Raw genomic sequence first — 20,183 nt, forward strand, 5'->3', positions numbered from 1 at the left:
ATCTCAGCAAATGAGTTTTCTAATTTTTCCTGGCTCCTCTTTTATAGTTTCTACAGTAGTTCCTTTTTACAGTAATCTGCATTCCTATTGATAGCCCTTCTTAATTCCTTCAGTATTTTCATTATCTCCTTTTAAACTTGGTGTCTATTAGACTGAAGAGGTCTGTTTCATTGTTTGTTCTTTCAAGGGAATTCTCTTCATCTTTTAATTGGGAGTGTTTCCTCTGCTTCTTAATTTTATTTATATTTCTCTTACTCTATGAATTTAGGAGAAACAATTATTTACTGTGGTCTTGGAGGGCTATTTTTATGTGGGAGCATCCTGTGTAGCCTGGGTTCGTTTTTTTGGTGCAAGGCTGTTTTTAGTATGCATGTCCTGCCGCCTCTTACCTCAGTGTTTGCTGGTTGTAGAGTAGAATTAATTCTTATAGGTCAATTCTTAAGAATCAGTTCTCTCGGTTTTTAAACAATACATTTTTATGACTTTTTCTTAATTTGGGTAGTCTTGTGAGGGCCCTCATTCTGTTGGGTGGACACATCCAGGTGTGACACCTGGTAGCACCATGACCTAGCCTCGCCATGCCTAATGGAATTAGTCAAGGCAACTTCTCAGCTTTAATATTTCTAGAGAGGTTTTCCTAGGAATTTCGGTTTCTTGACACATATTTGCAGGCTTTTTCATAGGTACTCTATAGTTCTACAAAACCCCCAAATCCCCCATGAAAGGATTACATATTATTGGGGCCCACAGGATGCTGAGCATTTCTGTAGCTCTTTTCTTGGTTTGTCATGATTACAATTTTGGCTCCACAGGTAGGTAACTATAACACATAACATCTAGCTTATCAAGCAGACATTTTAAAAGTCAGATGAAAGAATGTTTTGCTACTTTTCAAGCCTGTTAGGATGCACTTTTGGAATGCGGGGATGACTGTCCCCTGCCTGTGTGCCAGGCTCTCTGCTGGTCTGTCTGTGGAGGTAGGTGTCCTTGTCCCCATCAGCTTCCACGACTCTCTGGAGAGGCCTTACACCTTAGGCAAGGAAGGACAGGGGAAATAACCTCCAAAAAATTATTTTCTATCTAACCCTAAAAAAGAATGCATCCCATATTAAGTTACCGCTACTATTTACTGAATGCTTACCGAGTGCCAGGGAAAACTGCCAAGTACTTTGTATAATACAATAATGCAATGAAGACACTGTTATTAGTTGCCGCAGGAACTGACTCAAAGTTAAATAGTTTGCCCAAGGTGTGAAGCTATGAAGCTACTAAGTGGCAGAGTGAGGACGCAAATCCACGTGTGGCTCTTGGACATGATGTTTTGTGCCTCTCATGACCCATCACATAGTGTGGCAGATCACTCCTCTCTGCTCCCGGTGAAATTCCACTGAGAAGGGAAATGAAGACTCTCAGGATGCTTGGTGTCCCCTGCTGTTTTCTCATCAGCTGCTCAGTCTGCAGATTGACTCCTGGATAGTGCAGTCTTTTCGGGCACCTACTGAACTAGGTGCAATGTAGATCTGGATTAAATTCGCCCTTTATGTCTTATTTTTCTCAAACATCAATAAGACAGTGTGCTCCATTACAGGAACTTTATGTATGATGGACTTCAGCCTTATAACAATGAATGTATGCTACCACAATCCATCTTACAATTCAGTCCCTACTGCTTCTCGTATTGTCATTGTCAGGGGGCATCCTGTCAATCCCAAAGGTTAACAAATTCTTCATCCACACTGCAGGAAAACTTGCTTTAAACCAGTGGTTTCGACCTAGAGCTCCTTTTATGCTTTTTCTTTCATGAATCTCAAGAATCGCTGCCACGTTAACATCCAACCAAGAGTGAATGCACTTTTGATTTTCTGTTACTAAAGACAGACAGAGGACATGAATTAATCCCTGGGTTCTGGGGTCCTCAGGTTTGATACTACTGCACACATAGCTATAGAAGAGTTGTGATCCAGTAGTTTTGATACTGATTTGTAATTTACTGCATTGACCAGAATAGTCTGAAGTCAAACATTCTATTTATAGATTTCATGCACTATCAAGCCTTCCCGTCACTGCTCTCCAAAATGGCATCTTCCAAAGAGGAAAAAAAAAAAAAAAAAAAATCACAAAAAAAAGGCAGCTCTTGAAGACTGTCACTTGTAGAGAGTATCTGGGTAAATATTTTAGACATTATCAGCCAACAGCCAGAAAATTAAAATTATGGAATGAGGCCCACAATGTTACGAAATAGAGGATGTGTTTAGAACATATGAACCAATTAAGGATAACCCACTCAAGAGGAACTGTCAGGTCATTCTGATTTGAGGGCACTCTGCACAATTTAAAAAAATGAAAATGTCACCACTCAGTAAGCTGGGCAGCTCCCCAGCTTGGGCTCATCTGCAACAATTTCTCTTCTGTGCCTGGAACCAGGAGCTGTTTACTCTTCCCTGGGATGTTCCAGTTAGGGGGGGCAATAGCCTCTTATTGTTGGGAAAGGTAAGTGGCAGTGTTTTGTGTTTAAAGAAAAAAAACCTTTGTATTTAACGATCTTTACAAAGGTACAGACTAGAGCATAATTCTAAGTAGCCACATCAAGTACAAAGTATATTAAGAGGGCTAAACTGATCACTCCTCCACTGAGGATTTTCTGTTTGGCCCCATAGCCTAGTTTTCCATTTTAGCATATGGATAGGACAGTGGGCAAGCATTAACCAGATGATGCCGGAACTGCAGCACACTGCTGGAAACATAGCAAGAATTACTGTTGAAGGAGAAAGATTTTATCTCATTTACAGAAACAAAGACTATCAAAATCTGCTGGAGAAAGAGCACAGATATTTGCTGTAACTTAGGACCCTGAAGTAGGGAGTGAAGAATAGAATAAGGAGAAAAGGCACAGGCTGACATACACTGTAGTGGAGCCACTGTCCCTCTAGATATTAACATGACTGGGACACGGACTGTGGCAAAGCAGCGTTCATTTGCCAATTATCAGCTCTGCTTCCCTTTCTATGGCCCAGCTTTTGCCCAGGACCCACCCCACTGTCACTATCCAAAGAAGTTTAATTCTGTGGGAGCACTTGAATGTATGCCCCATTAAAGTTCCCTTTTGAAAGCTACAAGCTGAAGCCACATCTAACAGTTATGACGTTCTCCGGATCCCACGCACATCCTAAAACTGGAAAATTTGTTTCATGGTCACAGAACCAATAAAAGACATGACTTCATTTGAAATGCCTAATTCTTAAAAAAAGAAAATTAAGTAATTTCACGTGTTTATAAAAAGTCTTTATGATTAGAGCATTCTATAAACACCGAACATGCTCTGAGAAGGTTCTCTTATGTCATAAGAAATTACGGCTTAGACTGGAGGCCCAAACCTTTTCTTCTGCTGTGAGATTTGCTTTTAGTTTCAAATTTAACTCTAACGTTTTTCTTTTAGTACCAGGGTCAAGATAGGGCCTCTTAATATTTGTGTTCTTACTCATCTTTCACTAGCCTCAGTGAAAACAATCACTGCCAGTTTCCTACCTCAAGACTTGGTTATGTAAATAACTGGGTGGGACCACCTTGGATGAGTCAATCGATCAGTCAACAAACAGGAGTCCCCGTTATGTGCCAGGTGGGCCCAGAGTTCTATAGGAAAAGCTCATGTGGTCACATTCCTGTTGAAGAGAAGGCTCCAAGCTTCAAGCAACATCACATACACAGGTAAGTTGAGACGTCCCTAAAAATGCCTGAAGTACTTACTAGGAGTGTCCCCTCACCTTTTACCTGTTTTTTGGGGGAACACCATCTGACATGAATAAAAGAACCAAGGACTCTGACTCCACCAAGACTTCCCCCAAATATTCCACAACCCCTACTGGATACGGGGATCTCTGGGCTTGTGCCTTAAGATCCCTGGTAGATCTTGTAAGGAGCAGGGGAAAGTAGAGACCTGCAGTTTCTGGGGAGTTGTTATGTCCTGGAATAAACAGCTGGAGGTGGGTCTTCTCTCAGGAAAGCTTTGCAGCAGTGAGGGCTCTGCATGGACAGCTATGTATGACACCCAGCACAAAGTGCTGCCTGATGTCCAGAGCTGTCCATGACCTGGTTCCAGCCTTGAAGACACCACTGCCCTTCATACTCCCTCTTCAACCCTATTCCACTCGCGCAGCAAAACTCTGCGTTCTCCCTCATCTGCCCTTGCCTTTGCTCAAGCCATTCTGTCTGGAACGCCCTTCTTTCCCATCTCTCTGCTCTTTCCATTCATGTATATGCTCTCGGCTCATCTGAAATGTCATCTCCATGAAGGCTTCTCTTGCACAACTAGAAGTTCTTTTCTCCTCTGAACTCCCCCCATACATGACCTATGTATACTTCCCACATTTTAACTTGTATAGTAGTCCTCTCTTTTCATCTGTTACCTTCCCTACAAAAGGGGAAGTTGCTAGAGTCCAGGGTCATGATTTCAGTGGTCACTGATGGTGACTTTTCTAGTATCTAGCCCATGGTTTTGATACGAGGCTCTACACAGCCCTGTGTTTCCAGAGAGGTGTCCTGAGACCACCTGGTGGGGGCAGAGTAGACAGGGCCAAGGGGAGACCCCATCCCTCCAATCTGTCCTTCAGTCAGATGGGTTTTGATTGTAATTCTTCTATTTATTGTGATCTGTGTTAGTTTTCTTTTTTTTTCTTTTAAAGGATTCTGCTAGAGATAGAAAAAAAGGAAACCACTACCACAGATACTGTCAAATAAATGAACAGAATTACACCCTATGCCTCAAGCGCTTTCGCCCTTCAGATATAATGAAATCCAATGATCAAAAATGAGTCGTGAAGGTTCAGAGTGCCTGTCAATCAAAGAACATGGTCAAAACAGAGGGCTCCTTCTCCTGTCCTGTATGACCTTTTACATTAAAATCTGATAGACTCCTCCTCAGCTGAGTGAGTTACGTTTGAGGTGGTAAGCAAAACCGGGCTGGCACCTGTGTGTGTGTATGTGTGGTGTGTAAGTGAGCACCCCCATGACGCTTTGATCTCAATGTAATTGTGAGGAGTTACAAATGATGCTGATGTCTCTTGATCTCTCCTTCCCCCAAATAAATCCACTCCTCCTTCAGTCCGCATCAGCGGTAAGTGGCACTAGTAATCCACTCTGCTGCTCAGGCTACAAATCTAGGAGTTTCTCCTGATTTCTCTCTTTCCTTCACTACCCACATCCAATTTAATCAGTAAATACTGTTGGTTCCACCTCTGAAACATGATCCGAAGCAGCTCGTTTCTCCCTGCCATCTGCTGCTACCAACTGCTGTGGTTCAGGGTGTCATCATTTCATACCTGTTACCATATTCATCCCTCTTATCTGGTCTCCGCCTTCTGCTCTCCCCTCGCTGTTATCCGTTCTCTAGGCAGCATGTTTAAACCTCTCCTAATAAAAACTCTCCAAGAATTTCTCATCAAATGTAGAGTAAAACTCTAACTCCCAAATGGTAAAAATAATCCAGCAAATATTTCTATTTCACTCCAAATTAAGCAAATTGCTCATTCTGATAATCTTCCATTGGGGAGTTTTCTTTAAGAAAGAAAATAAATTAGCAGATGACTGAGCAGAGAGATAGAAGGACCAGCACATCACCCAAAACCAGAAAGGACTTACGGCTTCAGATTTGGGAGGCACTGGAGGTGGAGGTAGGGCAATCTCTGAAGACTTCATTGCTGCTCCCAGAGTTCCGGGGACAGGAAGGGGAGAAGGTGCACATTTGGACCGGACAGAACCTCGGAACTGATCACATCTGCTCTTCTCGCTCAGGGAGCGAGTGAGAGGCGGATGGCTGGGCTTGCCTTCTTCCAGCCACAGCTCTTCATAAGGAAGTTCTGACTTCCCTGTGATGCCCACTGATTCTTCACTAGCTTCTGGGAAAAGGTAGTCGCTCCCACTATCACCCGAGTCCTGATAGGGCAGGATGTCATGAGGAAAGGGGGCCCACTCTCCCCCCAGGTCCCTGCAGCCGTGGAGGTTCACCTCACTGTTGCCATGGAGATTGTTGCCATACACACAGACGGAGAGCCGGTGGAAGGACTGGGTGAGCTCATCGCGAGCGTAGCTAAGGGAATTGGGAACATGGTTGTGGCCAGTGCACCGGCCCTTCTTGGGGCTCTTACAGTCCTCATTCCAGTCGGTCTTCACATCGCGGACCGCCCGTGAATACTCATCGATGTCGAACTGTTCTTGGCAGATACCCAGCCAGTGATGGACCAGGGTTTCAGGCCATACTTCCCCCTTCACCAGGTGTTCTGGGAGGCTAAACTTGGGGACAGTCAAGTGCAAAGGGAAGTGCATGGGGAGGATCTTGTTGTTCCGCAGCACACAGCAAACCACCACTGTCTTGGTCTGGATGTTCACAAACTTGTAGCGGTGCCCCTCACGGATGAAGTGGAGGTCATACGGGTTCCTGGGTGGAGGGCTGGGCACGGTCACGTTCACGGGAAGTCTGGTTTTCTCCACAATGTTGCGGATGGTGTGCTCGCCCTCCTGCATCTGAAGTTCCAGAGGGCTTCGGGTGCTGAACCTGCCCTTGCACTGGAATGGGAGGCTGATGCTCTCGTTGGTCCGGTGATTCATGCAAATGAGGCACGGCATTTTGCCTTTTCCCAGCTTGCTGATGGAGTTGAGCTTCCCAATCTTTTTGAAGATGGTGTTGAGTCGTGACTTCTCCTTGAAAGTCTTTGCATAAAGGATTTCTGCCTGGCCCATGAGAGTGAGTTCATCCCCCGTACAAAGGGTGATGTTGTAAACTTCGGTGTCTTCATTGCATTCACCTGAAGCAACCTACAATAGGATAAATCAAATTTTAGGGTACTTGTCTTTAGTTTATCCACACAGAGAAGTAGTGAACATGCTGTTAAGACACACATGCATACACAAAGGAAAATGCTGTTTTATTTTAATACTAAATTTAGACAATCCATTTCTCCTGTAATATTTATGTGGTTAACAAGAACAAGATGATGTTAGTTTAGACTTTTTTTTTTTTTTTTTTTTTGCGCTATGTGGGCCTCTCACTGTTGTGGCCTTTCCCGTTGCGGAGCACAGGCTCCGGACGCGCAGGCTCAGTGGCCATGGCTCACAGGCCCATCCGTTCCGCGGCATGTGGGATCTTCCCGGACCGGGGCACGAACCCGTGTCCCCTGCATCGGCAGGCAGACTCCCAACCACTGTGCCACCAGGGAAGGCCCAATTTAGACTTTTAAAAGCATTTTTTTTTTCTGAAGAAGAAGGTACCCTGTATTCATTTGTAACATTTTGGGAAATACAGAAGAAAAACACCCAAAAAATAACACCCATGAACCTGCTGCAGATACAGCCATGGTTAATGGTTTGATAAACATCCTTCTAGTTTCTTTTCCTATGTATTCTACCATATGGATAATTATTTTGGGACATTAGTATTATCATTGTATCATTTTCAGTTATAAAAATGCTTTCATGAATATCACTGTAGAAAATTCTTTTTAAACTATTAAAATTCTAATTTCTTACCTTTAAAAATTTGCTAATTTTATTAAATGTTCTAAAACTGGGACAAAGGATTTAAAAAATGTCTTCTTTCTCCCCATTCTTCTATTTATTATGAAAACTATTCATATTCATTGGAAGAAATATTAGAAAATACAGATATAAAAATGAACAATTTCTACACAACTTGACCACTAAAGATAACCTGTTAACAATTTTATATAAATGGAAAGAAAAGACAGAGATAAGACGGCGGAGTAGAAGATGTGAGCTCACTTCTCCTTACAAAAACAGCAAAATCACAACTAACTGATGAACAACCATCGACAAAAAAACAAATCACTGGAATCTATCAGAAAAGACATTCTTACATCCAAAGACAAAGAAGAAGCCACGATGAGATGGTAGGAGGGGGCACAACTGCAATAAAATCAAATCCCATACCTGCTGGGTGGGCGACCCACAAACTGGAAGATAATTGTACCACAGAAGTTCTTCCACAGGAGTGAAAGTTCTGAGCCCCATGTCAGGCTCCCCAGCCTGTGGGTCTGGCAACAGGAGGAGGAGCCCCTAAAGAATCTGGCTTTGAAGGCCAGCGGGGTTTGATCTCAGGAATTCCACAGGATTGGGGGAAACAGAGACTCCACTCTTGGAGGGTGCACACAAAGTCTCATGTGCATCAGGACCCAGGAAAAAAAGCAGTGACCTCATAAGAGCCTGGGCCAAATCTATCTGCTGTGGAGGGTCTCCTGCAGCAATAGGGGCAGCTTCGGCTCACTGCGGCAACAAAGACACTGGTGGCAGTAGCTCTGGGGAGTACTAATTGGTGTGAGTCCTAGAGGAGGTGGCCATTTTCTCTCCAAGACCTGGACCCACTCAACAGCCTGTAGGCTCTAGTGCTGGGACACCTCAGGCCAAACAATCAACAGGGAGGGAACACAGCCCCATCCATCAAGAGACAGGCTGCTTAAAGTCTTCCTGAGCATACAGCTGCCCACTAAACATGCCCCTTGACACAGCCCTGCCCAACAGACAAACAAGACCCAGCTGCACCCACCAGTGGGGAGGACCCAGTCCCTCCCACCAGGAAGCCTGCACAAGACTCTTAGACAGCCTCATCCACCAGGGGGCAGACAGCAGAAGAACTACAACCCTGCAGCCTGCGGTAAGGAAACCACAATCATAGAAAGTTAGACAAAATGAGATGGCAGAGGAGTATGTCCCAGATGAAGGAACAAGATAAAACCCTAGAGAACAACTAAGTGAAGTGGAGATAGGCAATCTACCCAAAAAAAGAATTTAGAGCAATGATAGTAAAGATGATCCAAGATCTCAGAAAAAGAATGGAGGCACAGATTGAGAAGACAGAAGAAATGTTTAACAAAGACCGAGAAGAACTAAAGACCAAACAAACAGAGATGGACAACCCAAAAACTGAAATGAAAAATACACTGGAAGCAATCATTAGCAGAGTAACTGAGGCAGAAGAATGGATAAGTGAGCTGGAAGACAGAATGGTGGAAATCACTGCTGCAGAACAGAATAAAGAAAAAAAAATGAAAAGAAATGAGAGCCAAAGAGACCTCTCAGACAACATTAAACGTACCAATATTTGAATTATAGAGGTCCCAGAAGGAGAAGAGAGAGAAAAAATACCTGAGAAAATATTTGAAGAGATAATAGCTGAAAACTTCCCTAACATGGGAAAGGAAACAGTCCACCCAGGTAGAGGAAGTGCTGAGAGTCCCAGGCAGGATAAACCCAAGGAGGAACATGCTGAGACACACAATAATCAAATTGACAAAAATTAAAGACAAAGAAAAAATACTAAAAGCAACAAGAGAAAAGCAACAAATAACATAGAAGAGAACTCCCATAAGGTTATCAGCTGATTTCTCAGCAGAAACTCTGCAGGCCAGAAGGGTGAGGCATGATATATTTAAAGTAATGAAAAGGAAGAACCTACAACCAAGAATACTCTACCCAGCAAGGTTCTCATTCAGATTTGACAGAGAAATCAAAAGCTTTACAGACAAGAAAAAGCTAAGAGAATTCAAATTCAGCACCACCAGACCAGCTTTGCAACAAATGCTAAAAGAACTTCTCTAGGCAGAAAAGGCCACAACTACAAATAAGAAAATTATGAATGGAAAAGCTGAATGGTAAAGGCAAACATAAAGTAAAGGTAGGAAATCATCCACACACAAATATGATATCAAAACCAGCAATCATGGGGGACTTCCCTGGTGGCGCAGTGGATAAGACTCCGTGCTCTCAATGCAGGGGGCCGAGTTCGATCTCTGGTCAGGGAACTAGATCCCACATGCGTGCTGCAACTAAGAGTTTGCATGCCACAACTAAGGAGCCCTTGTGCTGCAGCTAAGAAGCCCACAAGCCGCAACTAAGGATCCTGTGAGCTGCAAGTAAGGAGCCCACTGCTCCAACAAAGACCCAGAGCAACCAAGCTAATAAATAAATAAATATTTAAAAAACCCAGCAATCATGAGAAGAGGAGAGCATAATGCAGGATATTAGAAATGCAGTTGAAATTAAAAGACCAGCAACTTAAAACAATCTTGTTTATATATAGTCTGCTATAACAAAAACTCATGGTAACAGCAAACCAAAAATCTACAATAGATACACACACAAAAAAGAATAAGGAATCCAAACACAACACTAAAGTTAGTCGTCAAATCACAAGAGAACAAAAGAGGAAGGGAAGAAAAAACACCTATAAAAACAAATCAAAAACAATTAACAAAATGGCAATAAGAACATACATATTGATAATTACCTTAAATGTAAATGGATTAAATGCTCCAACCAAAAGACACAGACTGGCTAAATGGATACAAAAACAAGACCCGTATATATGGTGTATACAAGAGACGCACTTCAGATCTAGGGACACACACAGACTGAAAGTGATGGGATGGAAAAAGGTATTCCACACAAATGGAAATCAAAAGAAAGCTGGAGTAGCAATACTCATATCAGACAAAACAGACTTTAAAATAAAGACTGTTATAAGAGACAAAGGAGGACACTACATAATGGTCAAGGGAATCAATCCAAGAAGATATAACAACTGTAAATATATATGCACCCAACATAGGAGCACCTCAATATATAAGGAAAATATTAACAGCCATAAAAGGAGTAATCGACAGTAATACATAGTGGAGGACTTTAACACCCTACTTTCATCAATGGACAGATCATCCAGACAGAAGATCAATAAGGAAACACAGGCCTTAAATGACACATTAGACTAGATGGACTTAATTGGTATTTATAGAGCATTCCATCCAAAAGCAGCAGAATACAAATTCTTCTCAAGTGCACGTGGAACATTCTCCAGGACTAATCACATGCTGGGCCACAAAGTGAGTAAATTTAAGAAAATTGAAATCATATTAAGCATCTTTTACGATCACAACACTATGAGATTAGAAATCAACTACAAGAAAAAGACTGTAAAAACACAAACAGATGGAGGCTAAACAATATGCTCCTAAACAACCAATGGATCACTGAAGAAATTAAAGAGGAAATCAAAAAATACCTAAAGACAAATGAAAACAAAAGAGTGACGATCCAAAACCTATGGGACTCAGCAAAAGCAGTTCTGAGAGGGAAGTTTACTGCAATATAATCTTACCTCAGGAAACAAGAAAAATCTCAAATAAATAATCTAACCTTACACCTAAAGCAACTAGAAAAATAAGAACAAACAAAACCCAAAGTTAGGAGATGGAAAGAAATCATAAAGATCAGAGCAGAAATAAGGATGAAGAAAAAGCAGAAAAGATCAATGAAACTAAAAGCTGGTTCTTTGAAAAGATAAACAAAACTGATAAACCTTTAGCCACACTCATCAAGAAAAAAGGGGAGAGGACTCAAATCAATAAAATTAGATATGACAAAGGAGAAGTCACAACTGACGCCACAGAAATACAAAGGATCATGAAAGACTACCATATATGCCAATAAAATGGACAACCTACAAGAAATGGACAAATTCTTTGAAAGGTACAATCTCCCAAGACTGAACCAGGAAGAAATAGAAAATATGAACAGACCAATCACAGGTACTCAAATTGAAACTGTGATTAAAGAACTCCCAACAAACAAAAGTCCAGGACCAGATGACTTCACAGGTAAATTCTATCAAACATTCAGAGAACACTTATCTTTCTGAAAGTATTACAAAAAATTGCAGAGGAAGGAACACTCCCAACTCATTCTGTGAGGCCACTATCACCCTGATACCAAAACCAGAAAAAGATACCACAAAAAATGAAAATTACAGGCCAGTATCACTGGTGAACAGTCGCAAAAACACTCAGCAAAATACTAGCTAACTAAATCCAACAATACTTTTTTATTTTTGGAAGGCTTTCAGAACTAAAGTTTTTTTTTTTTAATACATCTTTATTGGAGTATAATTGCTTCACAATGCTATTTTAGTTTCTGTTGTACAACAAAGTGAATCAGCCATGTGCATACATATATCCCCATATCCCCTCCCTCTTGAACCTCCCTCCCACGCTCTCTATCCTACCCCTCTACGTCATTGCAAAGCACCAAGCTGATCTCCCTGTGCTATGCTGTTGCTTCCCACTAGCTATCTATTTTACATTTGGTAGTGTATATATGTTGATGTTACTCTCACTTCACCGCAGCTTCCCCCTCCCTCATGTCCTCAAGTCCATTTTCTATGTCTACATCTTTATTCCTGCCCTGCCCCTAGGTTCATCAGTACCATTTTTTTTTAGATTCCATATATATGTGTTAGCATATGGTATTTGTTTGTCTCTTTCTGACTTCCTTCACTCTCTATGACAGACTCTAGGTCCATCCACCTCACTACAAATAACTCAATTTCGTTTCTTTTTATGGCTGAGTAATACTGCATTGTATACATGTGCCACATCTTTATCCATTCATCTGCTGATGGCCATTTAGGTTGCTTCCATGTCCTGGCTGTTGTAAATAGAGCTGCAATGAACACTGTGGTACATGTCTCTTTTTGAATTACGGTTTCTCAGGGTATGTGCCGAGTAGTGGGATTGCTGGGTCATGTGGTAGTTCAATTTTTTAGTTTTTTAAGGAACCACCATACTGTTCTCCATAGTGGTTGTATCAATTTACATTCCCACCAACAGTGCAGGATGGTTCCCTTTCACTACACCCTTTCCAGCATTTATTGTTTCATTTTTTTGAAAATGGCCATTCTGTCAGGTGTGAGGTGATACCTCATTGTAGTTTTGATTTGCATTTCTCTAATAATTAGTGATGTTGAGCATCTTTTCATGTGCCTCTTGGTCATGTGTATGCCTTTGGTGAAATGTCTATTTAGATCTTCCACTCATTTTTTAATTGGGTGGTTTCCAACAATACTTTAAAAGGATCACACACCATGATCAAGTGGGATTTATCCCAGGGATGCAAGAATTTTTCAATATCCAAAAATCAATCAGTGTGATACAGAACATCAACAAACTGAAGAATAAAACCCATGTGATCCAAAGACAAAGGAGAAGCCACAATGAGGCGGTAGGAGGGGCACAAACACAGTAAAATCAAATCCCATAAATGCTGGGTGGGTGACTCACAGACTGGAGAACACTTACACCACAGAAGTCCACCCACTGGAGTGAAAGTTCTGAGCCCCACGTCATGCTTCCCAATCTGGGGGTCCGGCAATGGGAGGAGGAATTCCTAGAGAAATCAGACTTTGAAGGCAAGCGGGATTTGATTGCAGGACTTTGACAGGACTGGGGGAAACAGAGACTCCACTCTTGGAAGGCACACACAAAGTACTGTGCTCATCGCGACCCAGGGGAAGGAGCAGTGACCCATAGGAGACTGAAACAGACCTACCTGCTAGTGTTGGAGGGTCTCCTGCAGATGTTGGGGGCAGCTGTGTGTTACTGTGAGGACAAGGACACTGGCACAGAAATTCTGGGAAGTACTCCTAGGCATGAGCCCTCCCAGAGTCTGCCATGAGCCCCACCAAAGAGCCCGGGTAGGCTGCAGTGTTGGGTCGCCTCAGGTCAAACAACCAACAGGGAGGGAACCCAGCCCCACACATCAGCAGTCAAGTGGATTAAAGTTTTACTGAGCTCTGCCCACCAAAGCAAAAGCCAGCTGTACCCACCACCAGTCCCTCCCATCAGGAAACTTGCACAAGCCTCTTAGACAGCCTCATCCACCAGAGGGCAGACAGGAGAAGCAAGAACTACAATCCTGCAGCCTGTGGAACAAAAACCACATTCACAGGAAGATAGACAAGATGAAAAGGCAGAGGGCTATGTACCAGATGAAGGAACAAAATAAAACCCCAGAAAGACAACTTAATGAAGTGGAGATAGGCAACCTTCCAGAAAAAGAAATCAGAATAATGATAGTGAAGATGATTCAGGACCTCGGAAAAAGAATGGAGGCAAAGATTGAGAAGATGCAAGAAATGGTTAACAAAGATCTAGAAGAATTAAAGAACAAAGAAATGGAGATGAACAACACACGAACTGAAATGAAAAATACACTAGAAGGAATCAATAGCAGAATAACTGAGGCAGAAGAACGGGTAAGTGACCTGGAAGACAGAATGGTGGAATACACTGCTGCAGAACAGAATAAAGATAAAAGAATGAAAAGAAATGAAGACAGCTTAAGAGACCTCTGGGACAACATTAAACACAACAACATTCGCATTATAGGGGTCCCAGAAGGAGAAGAGAGAGAAAGGACCTGAGAAAATATTTGAAGAGATTATAGTTGAAAATTTCCCTAACATGGGAAAAGAAATAGCCACCCAAGTCCAGGAAGTGCAGAGAGTCCCATACAGGATAAAACCAAGGAGAAACACACCAAGACACATAGTAATCAAATTGGCAAAAATTAAAGGCAAAGAAAAATTATTGAAAGCAGCAAGAGAAAAATGACAAATAACATACAAGGGAACTCCCATAAGGTTAAGAGCTGATTTCTCAGCAAAAGCTCTACAAGCCAGAAGGGAGTGGCATGATATACTTAAAGTGATGAAAGGGAAGAACCTACAACCAAGAGTACTGTACCCGGCAAGGATCTCATTCAGATTTGATGGAGAAATCAAAAGCTTTACAGACAAGCAAAAGCTAAGAGAATTCAGCACCACCAAACCAGCTCTACAACAAATACTAAAGGAACTTCTCTAAGTGGGAAACACAAGAGAAGAAAAGGACCTACAAAAACAAACCAAAAACAATTAAGAAAATTGTCATAGGAACATACATATCGATAATTACCTTAAACGTGAATGGATTAAATGCTCCAACCAAAAGACACAGGCTTGCTGAATGGATACAAAAACAAGACCCATATATATGCTGTCTACAAGAGACCCACTTCAGACCTAGGGACACATACAGACTGAAAGTGAGGAGATGGGAAAAGATATTCCATGCAAATGGAAATCCAAAGAAAGCTGGAGTAGCAATACTCATATCAGATAAAATAGACTTTAAAAGAAAGAATGTTACAAGAGACAAGGAAGGACACTACATAATGATCAAGGGATCAATCCAAGAAGAAGATATAACAATTATAAATATATATGCACCCAACATAGGAGCACCTCAATACATAAGGCAACTGCTAAGAGCTCTAAAAGAGGAAATCGACAGTAAGACAATAATAGTGGGGGACTCCTAACACCTCACTTACACAAATGGACAGATCATCCAAACAGAAAATTAACAAGGAAACACAAGCTTTAAATGACACAACAGGCCAGATAGATTTAACTGATATTTATAGGATATTCCATCCAAAAACAGCAAATTACACTTTCTTCTCTAGTGCACATGGAACATTCTCCAGGATAGATCACATCTTGGGTCACAAATTAAGCTTCAGTAAATTTTAGAAAATTGAAATCATATCAAGCATCTTTTCTGACCACAATGCTATGAGATTAGAAATCAATTACTGGGAAAAAATGTAAAAAACACAAACACATGGAGGCTGAACAGTATGTTACTAAATAACCAAGAGATCACTGAAGAAATCAGAGGAAATAAAGAAATACCTAGGGATAAATGACAATGAAAACATAATGATCCAAAACCTATGGGATGCAGCAAAGGCAGTCTAAGAGGGAAGTTTATAGCAATACAAGCCTACATCAAGAAACGAGAAAAATCTCAAATAAACAATCTAACCTTACACCTAAAGAACTAGAGAAAGAAGAAGAAACAAAACCCAAAGTTAGCAGAAGGAAAGAAATCATAAAGATCAGAGCAGAAATAAATGAAATAGAAACGAAGAAAACAGTAGCAAAGATCAATGAAACTAAAAGCTGGTTCTTTGAGAAGATAAAGTTGATAAACTATTAGCCAGACTCATCAAAAAAAAGAGGGAGAGGACTCAATTAATAAAATACAAATGAAAGAGGAGTAGTTACAACAGACACCACAGAAATACAAAGCATCCTAAGAGACTACTACAGCAACTCTATGCCAATAAAATGGACAATTTAGAAGAAATGGACAAATTCTTAGAAAGGTATAACCTTCCAAGACTGAAGCAGGAAGAAATAGAAAATATGAACAGACCAATCACAAGTAATGAAATTGAAACTGTGATTAAGAATCTTGCAACAAACAAAACTTCTGGTCCACATGGCTTCACAGGTGAATTCTATCAAACATTTAGAGAAGAGCTAACACCCATCCTTCTCAAACTCTTTCAGAAAATTGCAGAGGAAGGAATACTCCCAAACTCATTCTATGAGGCCACCATCACCCTGATACCAAAACCAGACAAAGACACTACAAAAAAAGAAAATTACAGACCAATATCACTGATGAATATAGATGCAAAAATCCTCAAGAAAATACTAGCAAACAGAATCCAACAACACATTAAAAGGATCATATACCATGCTCAAGTGGGATTTATCCCAGGGATGCAAGGATTCTTCAATATACACAAATCAATCGATGTGGTACACCATATTACAAAATTGAAGGAGGAAAACCATATGATCATCTCAATAGATGCAGAAAAAGCTTTTGACAAAATTTGATACCCATTTATGATAAAAACTCTCCAGAAAGTGGGCACAGAGGGAACCTCCCTCAACATAATAAAGGCCATATATGACAAACCCACAGCAAACATCATTCTCAATGGTGAAAAACTGAAAGCATTTCCTCTAAGATCAGAAACAAGAGAAGGATGTCCACTCTCGCCACTATTATTCAACATAGTTTTGGAAGTCCTAGCCATGCAATCAGAGAAGAAAAAGAAATAAAAGGAATACAAATTGGAAAAGAGGAAGCAAAACGGTCACTGTTTGCAGATGACATGATACTATACATAGAGAATCCTAAAGATGCCACCAGAAAACTACTAGAGCTAATCAATGAGTTTGGTAAAGTAGCAGGATACAAAATTAATGCACAGAAATCTCTTGCATTCCTATACACTAATGATGAAAAATCTGAAAGAAGTGAAGGAAACAGTCCCATTTACCACTGCAAGAAAAAGAATAAATACCTAGGAATAAACCTACCTAGGGAGACAAAAGATCTGTATGCACAGAACTATAAGACACTGTGAAAGAATTTAAAGATGAAACCAACAGATGGAGAGATATACCATGTTGTTGGATTGGAAGAATCAACATTGTGAAAATGACTATACTACCCAAAGCAATCTACAGATTCAAGGCAATCCCCATCAAATTACCAATGGCATTTTTTACAGAACTAGAACAAAAAATCTTAAAATTTGCATGGAGACACAGAAGACCCCGAATAGCCAAAGCAGTCTTGAGGGAAAAAACCAGAGCTGGAGGAATCAGACTCCCTTACTTCAGACTATACTACAAAGGTACACTAATCAGGACAATATGGTACTGGCACAAAAACAGAAATATAGATCAATGAAACAGGATAGAAAGCCCAGAGATAAACCCACGCACCTATGGTAAACTAATCTATGACAAAGGAGGCAAGGATATACAATGCAGAAAAGACAGTCTCTTCAATAAGCACTGCTGGGAAAACTGGACAGCTACATGTAAAAGAATGAAATTAGAACACGCCCTAACACCATACACAAAAATAAACTCAAAATGTATTAGAGACCTAAATGTAAGACCAGACACTATAAAACTCTTAGAGGAAAACATAGGAAGAACACTCTTTGACATAAATCACAGCAAGATCCTTTTTGATCCACCTACTAGAGTAACGGAAATAAAAACAAAAATAAACAAATGGGACCTAATGAAACTTCAAAGCTTTTGCAAAGCAAACTACAAACAAGGCGAAAAGAGAAGCCTCAGAATGGGAGCAAACATTTGCAAATGAGTCAACAGACAAAGGATTAATCTCCAAAATATATAAACAGCTCATGCAGCTCAATATTAAAAAAACCCAACAACCCAATCAAAAAATGGGCAGAAGACCGAAATAGACATTTCTCCAAAGAAGACATACAGATGGCCAAGAAGCATATGAAAGCTGCTCAACATCACTAATTATTAGAGAAATGCAAATCAAAACTACAGTGAGGTATCACCTCACACCAGTTAGAGTGGGCATCATCAGAAAATCTACAAACAACAAATGCTGGAGAGGGTGTGGAGAAAAGGGAACCCTCTTGCCCTGTTGGTGGGAATGTAAATTGATACAGCCACTATGGAGAACAGTATGGAGGTTCCTTACAAAACTAAAAATAGAATTACCATATGACCCAGCCATCCCACTATTGGGCATATACCCTGAGAAAACCATAACTGAACAAGACACATGCACCCCAATGTTCTTTTGTGCACTATTTACAACAGCCAGGTCATGGATGCAACCTAAATGCCCATCGACAGACGAATGGATAAAGAAGATGTGGTACATATATACAATGGAATATTACTCAGCCATAAAAAGGAACGAAATTAGGTCATTTGTAGAGACGTGGATGAATCTAGAGACTGTCATACAGAGTGAAGTTAGTCAGAAAGAGAAAAACAAATATTGTATATTAATGCATATATGTGGAACCTAGAAAAATGGTACAGATGAACCAGTTTGCAGGGCAGAAACAGAGACACAAATGTAGAGAGCAAACGTATGGACACCAAGGGGGGGAAAGCAGCAGGGGTGGTGGTGGTGGTGGTGTGATGAATTGGGAGATTGGGATTTACATGTATACATTGATGTGTATAAAATGGATGACTAATAAGAACCTGCTGTATAAAAATAAATAAATAAAATAAAATTAACCCCCCCCCCAAAAAACCCATGTGATCATCTCAATAGATGCAGGAAAAGCTTTTGACAAAATTCAACACCCATTTATGATAAAAACTCTCCAGAAACTGGGTATAGAGGGAACATCCCTCAACGTAATAAAGGCCACATATGATAAACCTAGAGCTAGCATCATACTCAATGGGGAAAGGATCAGGAACAAGACAATGATGTCCACTCTTGCCACTTTTTTTTTTTTTTTTTTTTTTGCAGTACGCGTGCCTCTCACTGCTGTGGCCTCTCCCACTGAGGAGCACAGGCTCTGGGCCCAGCCGCTCCGCGGCATGTGGGATCTTCCCGGACCAGGGCACGAACCCGTGTCCCCTGCATCGGCAGGCAGACTCTCAACCACTGCACCACCAGGGAAGCCCCTACTCTTGCCACTTTTATTCAACATAGTTTTGGAAGTCCCTAGCTATGGCAATCAGAGAAGGATAAAAAAATAAAAGGAATCCAAGTTGGAAAAGAAGAAGGAAAACTGTCAGTGTCTGCAGATGACATGATACTATACATAAAAAATCCTAAAGATGCTACCAGAAAACTAATAGAGCTCATTACTGAATTAGGTAAAGTTACAGGATACAAAATTAATACACATAAATCTGTTGCATTTCTATACACTAACAACAAAAGATCAGAAAAAGAAATTAAAGAAACAATCCCATTTACCATTGTAGCAAAAAGAATAAAATACCTAAGAATATCCCTGTCTAAGTAGGCAAAAGATCTGTACTCTGAAGCTATAAGACACTGATGAAAGAAAGTGAAGATGATACAAACAGTTGGAAAGATATACCATGTTCTTGGATTGGAAGAATCAATATTGTTAAAATGGCCATACCACCCAAGGCAATCTACAGATTCAATGCAATCCCTATCAATTTACCAGTGGCATTTTTCACAGAACTGAAACAAAAAAATCTTAAAATTTGTATGGAGACACAAAATACCCCAGATAGCCAAAGTAATCTTGGGACAGAAAAATGGAGCTGGAAGAATCAGGCTCCCTGACTTCAGTCTATACTACAAAGCTACAGTCACCAAAACAGTACCGTACAGGCACAAAAACAGAAATACAGATTAATGGAACAGGGTGGAAAGCCCAGAAATAAACCCATGTACCTATGGGCAATTAATCTATGACAAAGAAAGCAAGGCTATACAATGGAGGAAAGATGGTCTCTTTAATAAATGGTGCTGGGAAAATTGGACAGCTACATGTAAAAAAATGAAATTAGAACATCCTTTAACAACATACACAAAAATAAGCTCAAAATGGATTAAAGCCCTAAATGCAAGACCAGATACTACAAAACTCTTAGAGGAAAACATAGGCCGAACACTCTTTGACATAAATCTCAGCAATATCTTTTATGATCCGCC

The 20,183-nt window shown here is 40.7% G+C and overlaps 1 protein-coding gene across 5 annotated transcripts in view; it reads right to left on the minus strand.

Moving 5' to 3' along the window:
- The window catches only part of GAREM1 (GRB2 associated regulator of MAPK1 subtype 1), a 208,782-nt gene that overhangs the window by 20,622 nt on the left and 167,977 nt on the right, over positions 1–20,183 (minus strand). For all 5 annotated transcript variants that reach the window (XM_027127699.1, XM_027127695.1, XM_027127697.1 and 2 more), the window contains one exon: positions 5,635–6,807. In XM_027127699.1, the coding sequence (XP_026983500.1) occupies positions 5,635–6,807 (1,173 nt within the window). The remainder of the gene's footprint in view (positions 1–5,634; positions 6,808–20,183) is intronic.

The sequence above is a fragment of the Aethalodelphis obliquidens genome, unplaced genomic scaffold (assembly GCF_003676395.1).
Source record: "Aethalodelphis obliquidens isolate GAN/ISIS:26980383/991018 unplaced genomic scaffold, ASM367639v1 scaffold32, whole genome shotgun sequence".
Lineage (NCBI taxonomy): Eukaryota > Metazoa > Chordata > Mammalia > Artiodactyla > Delphinidae > Aethalodelphis > Aethalodelphis obliquidens.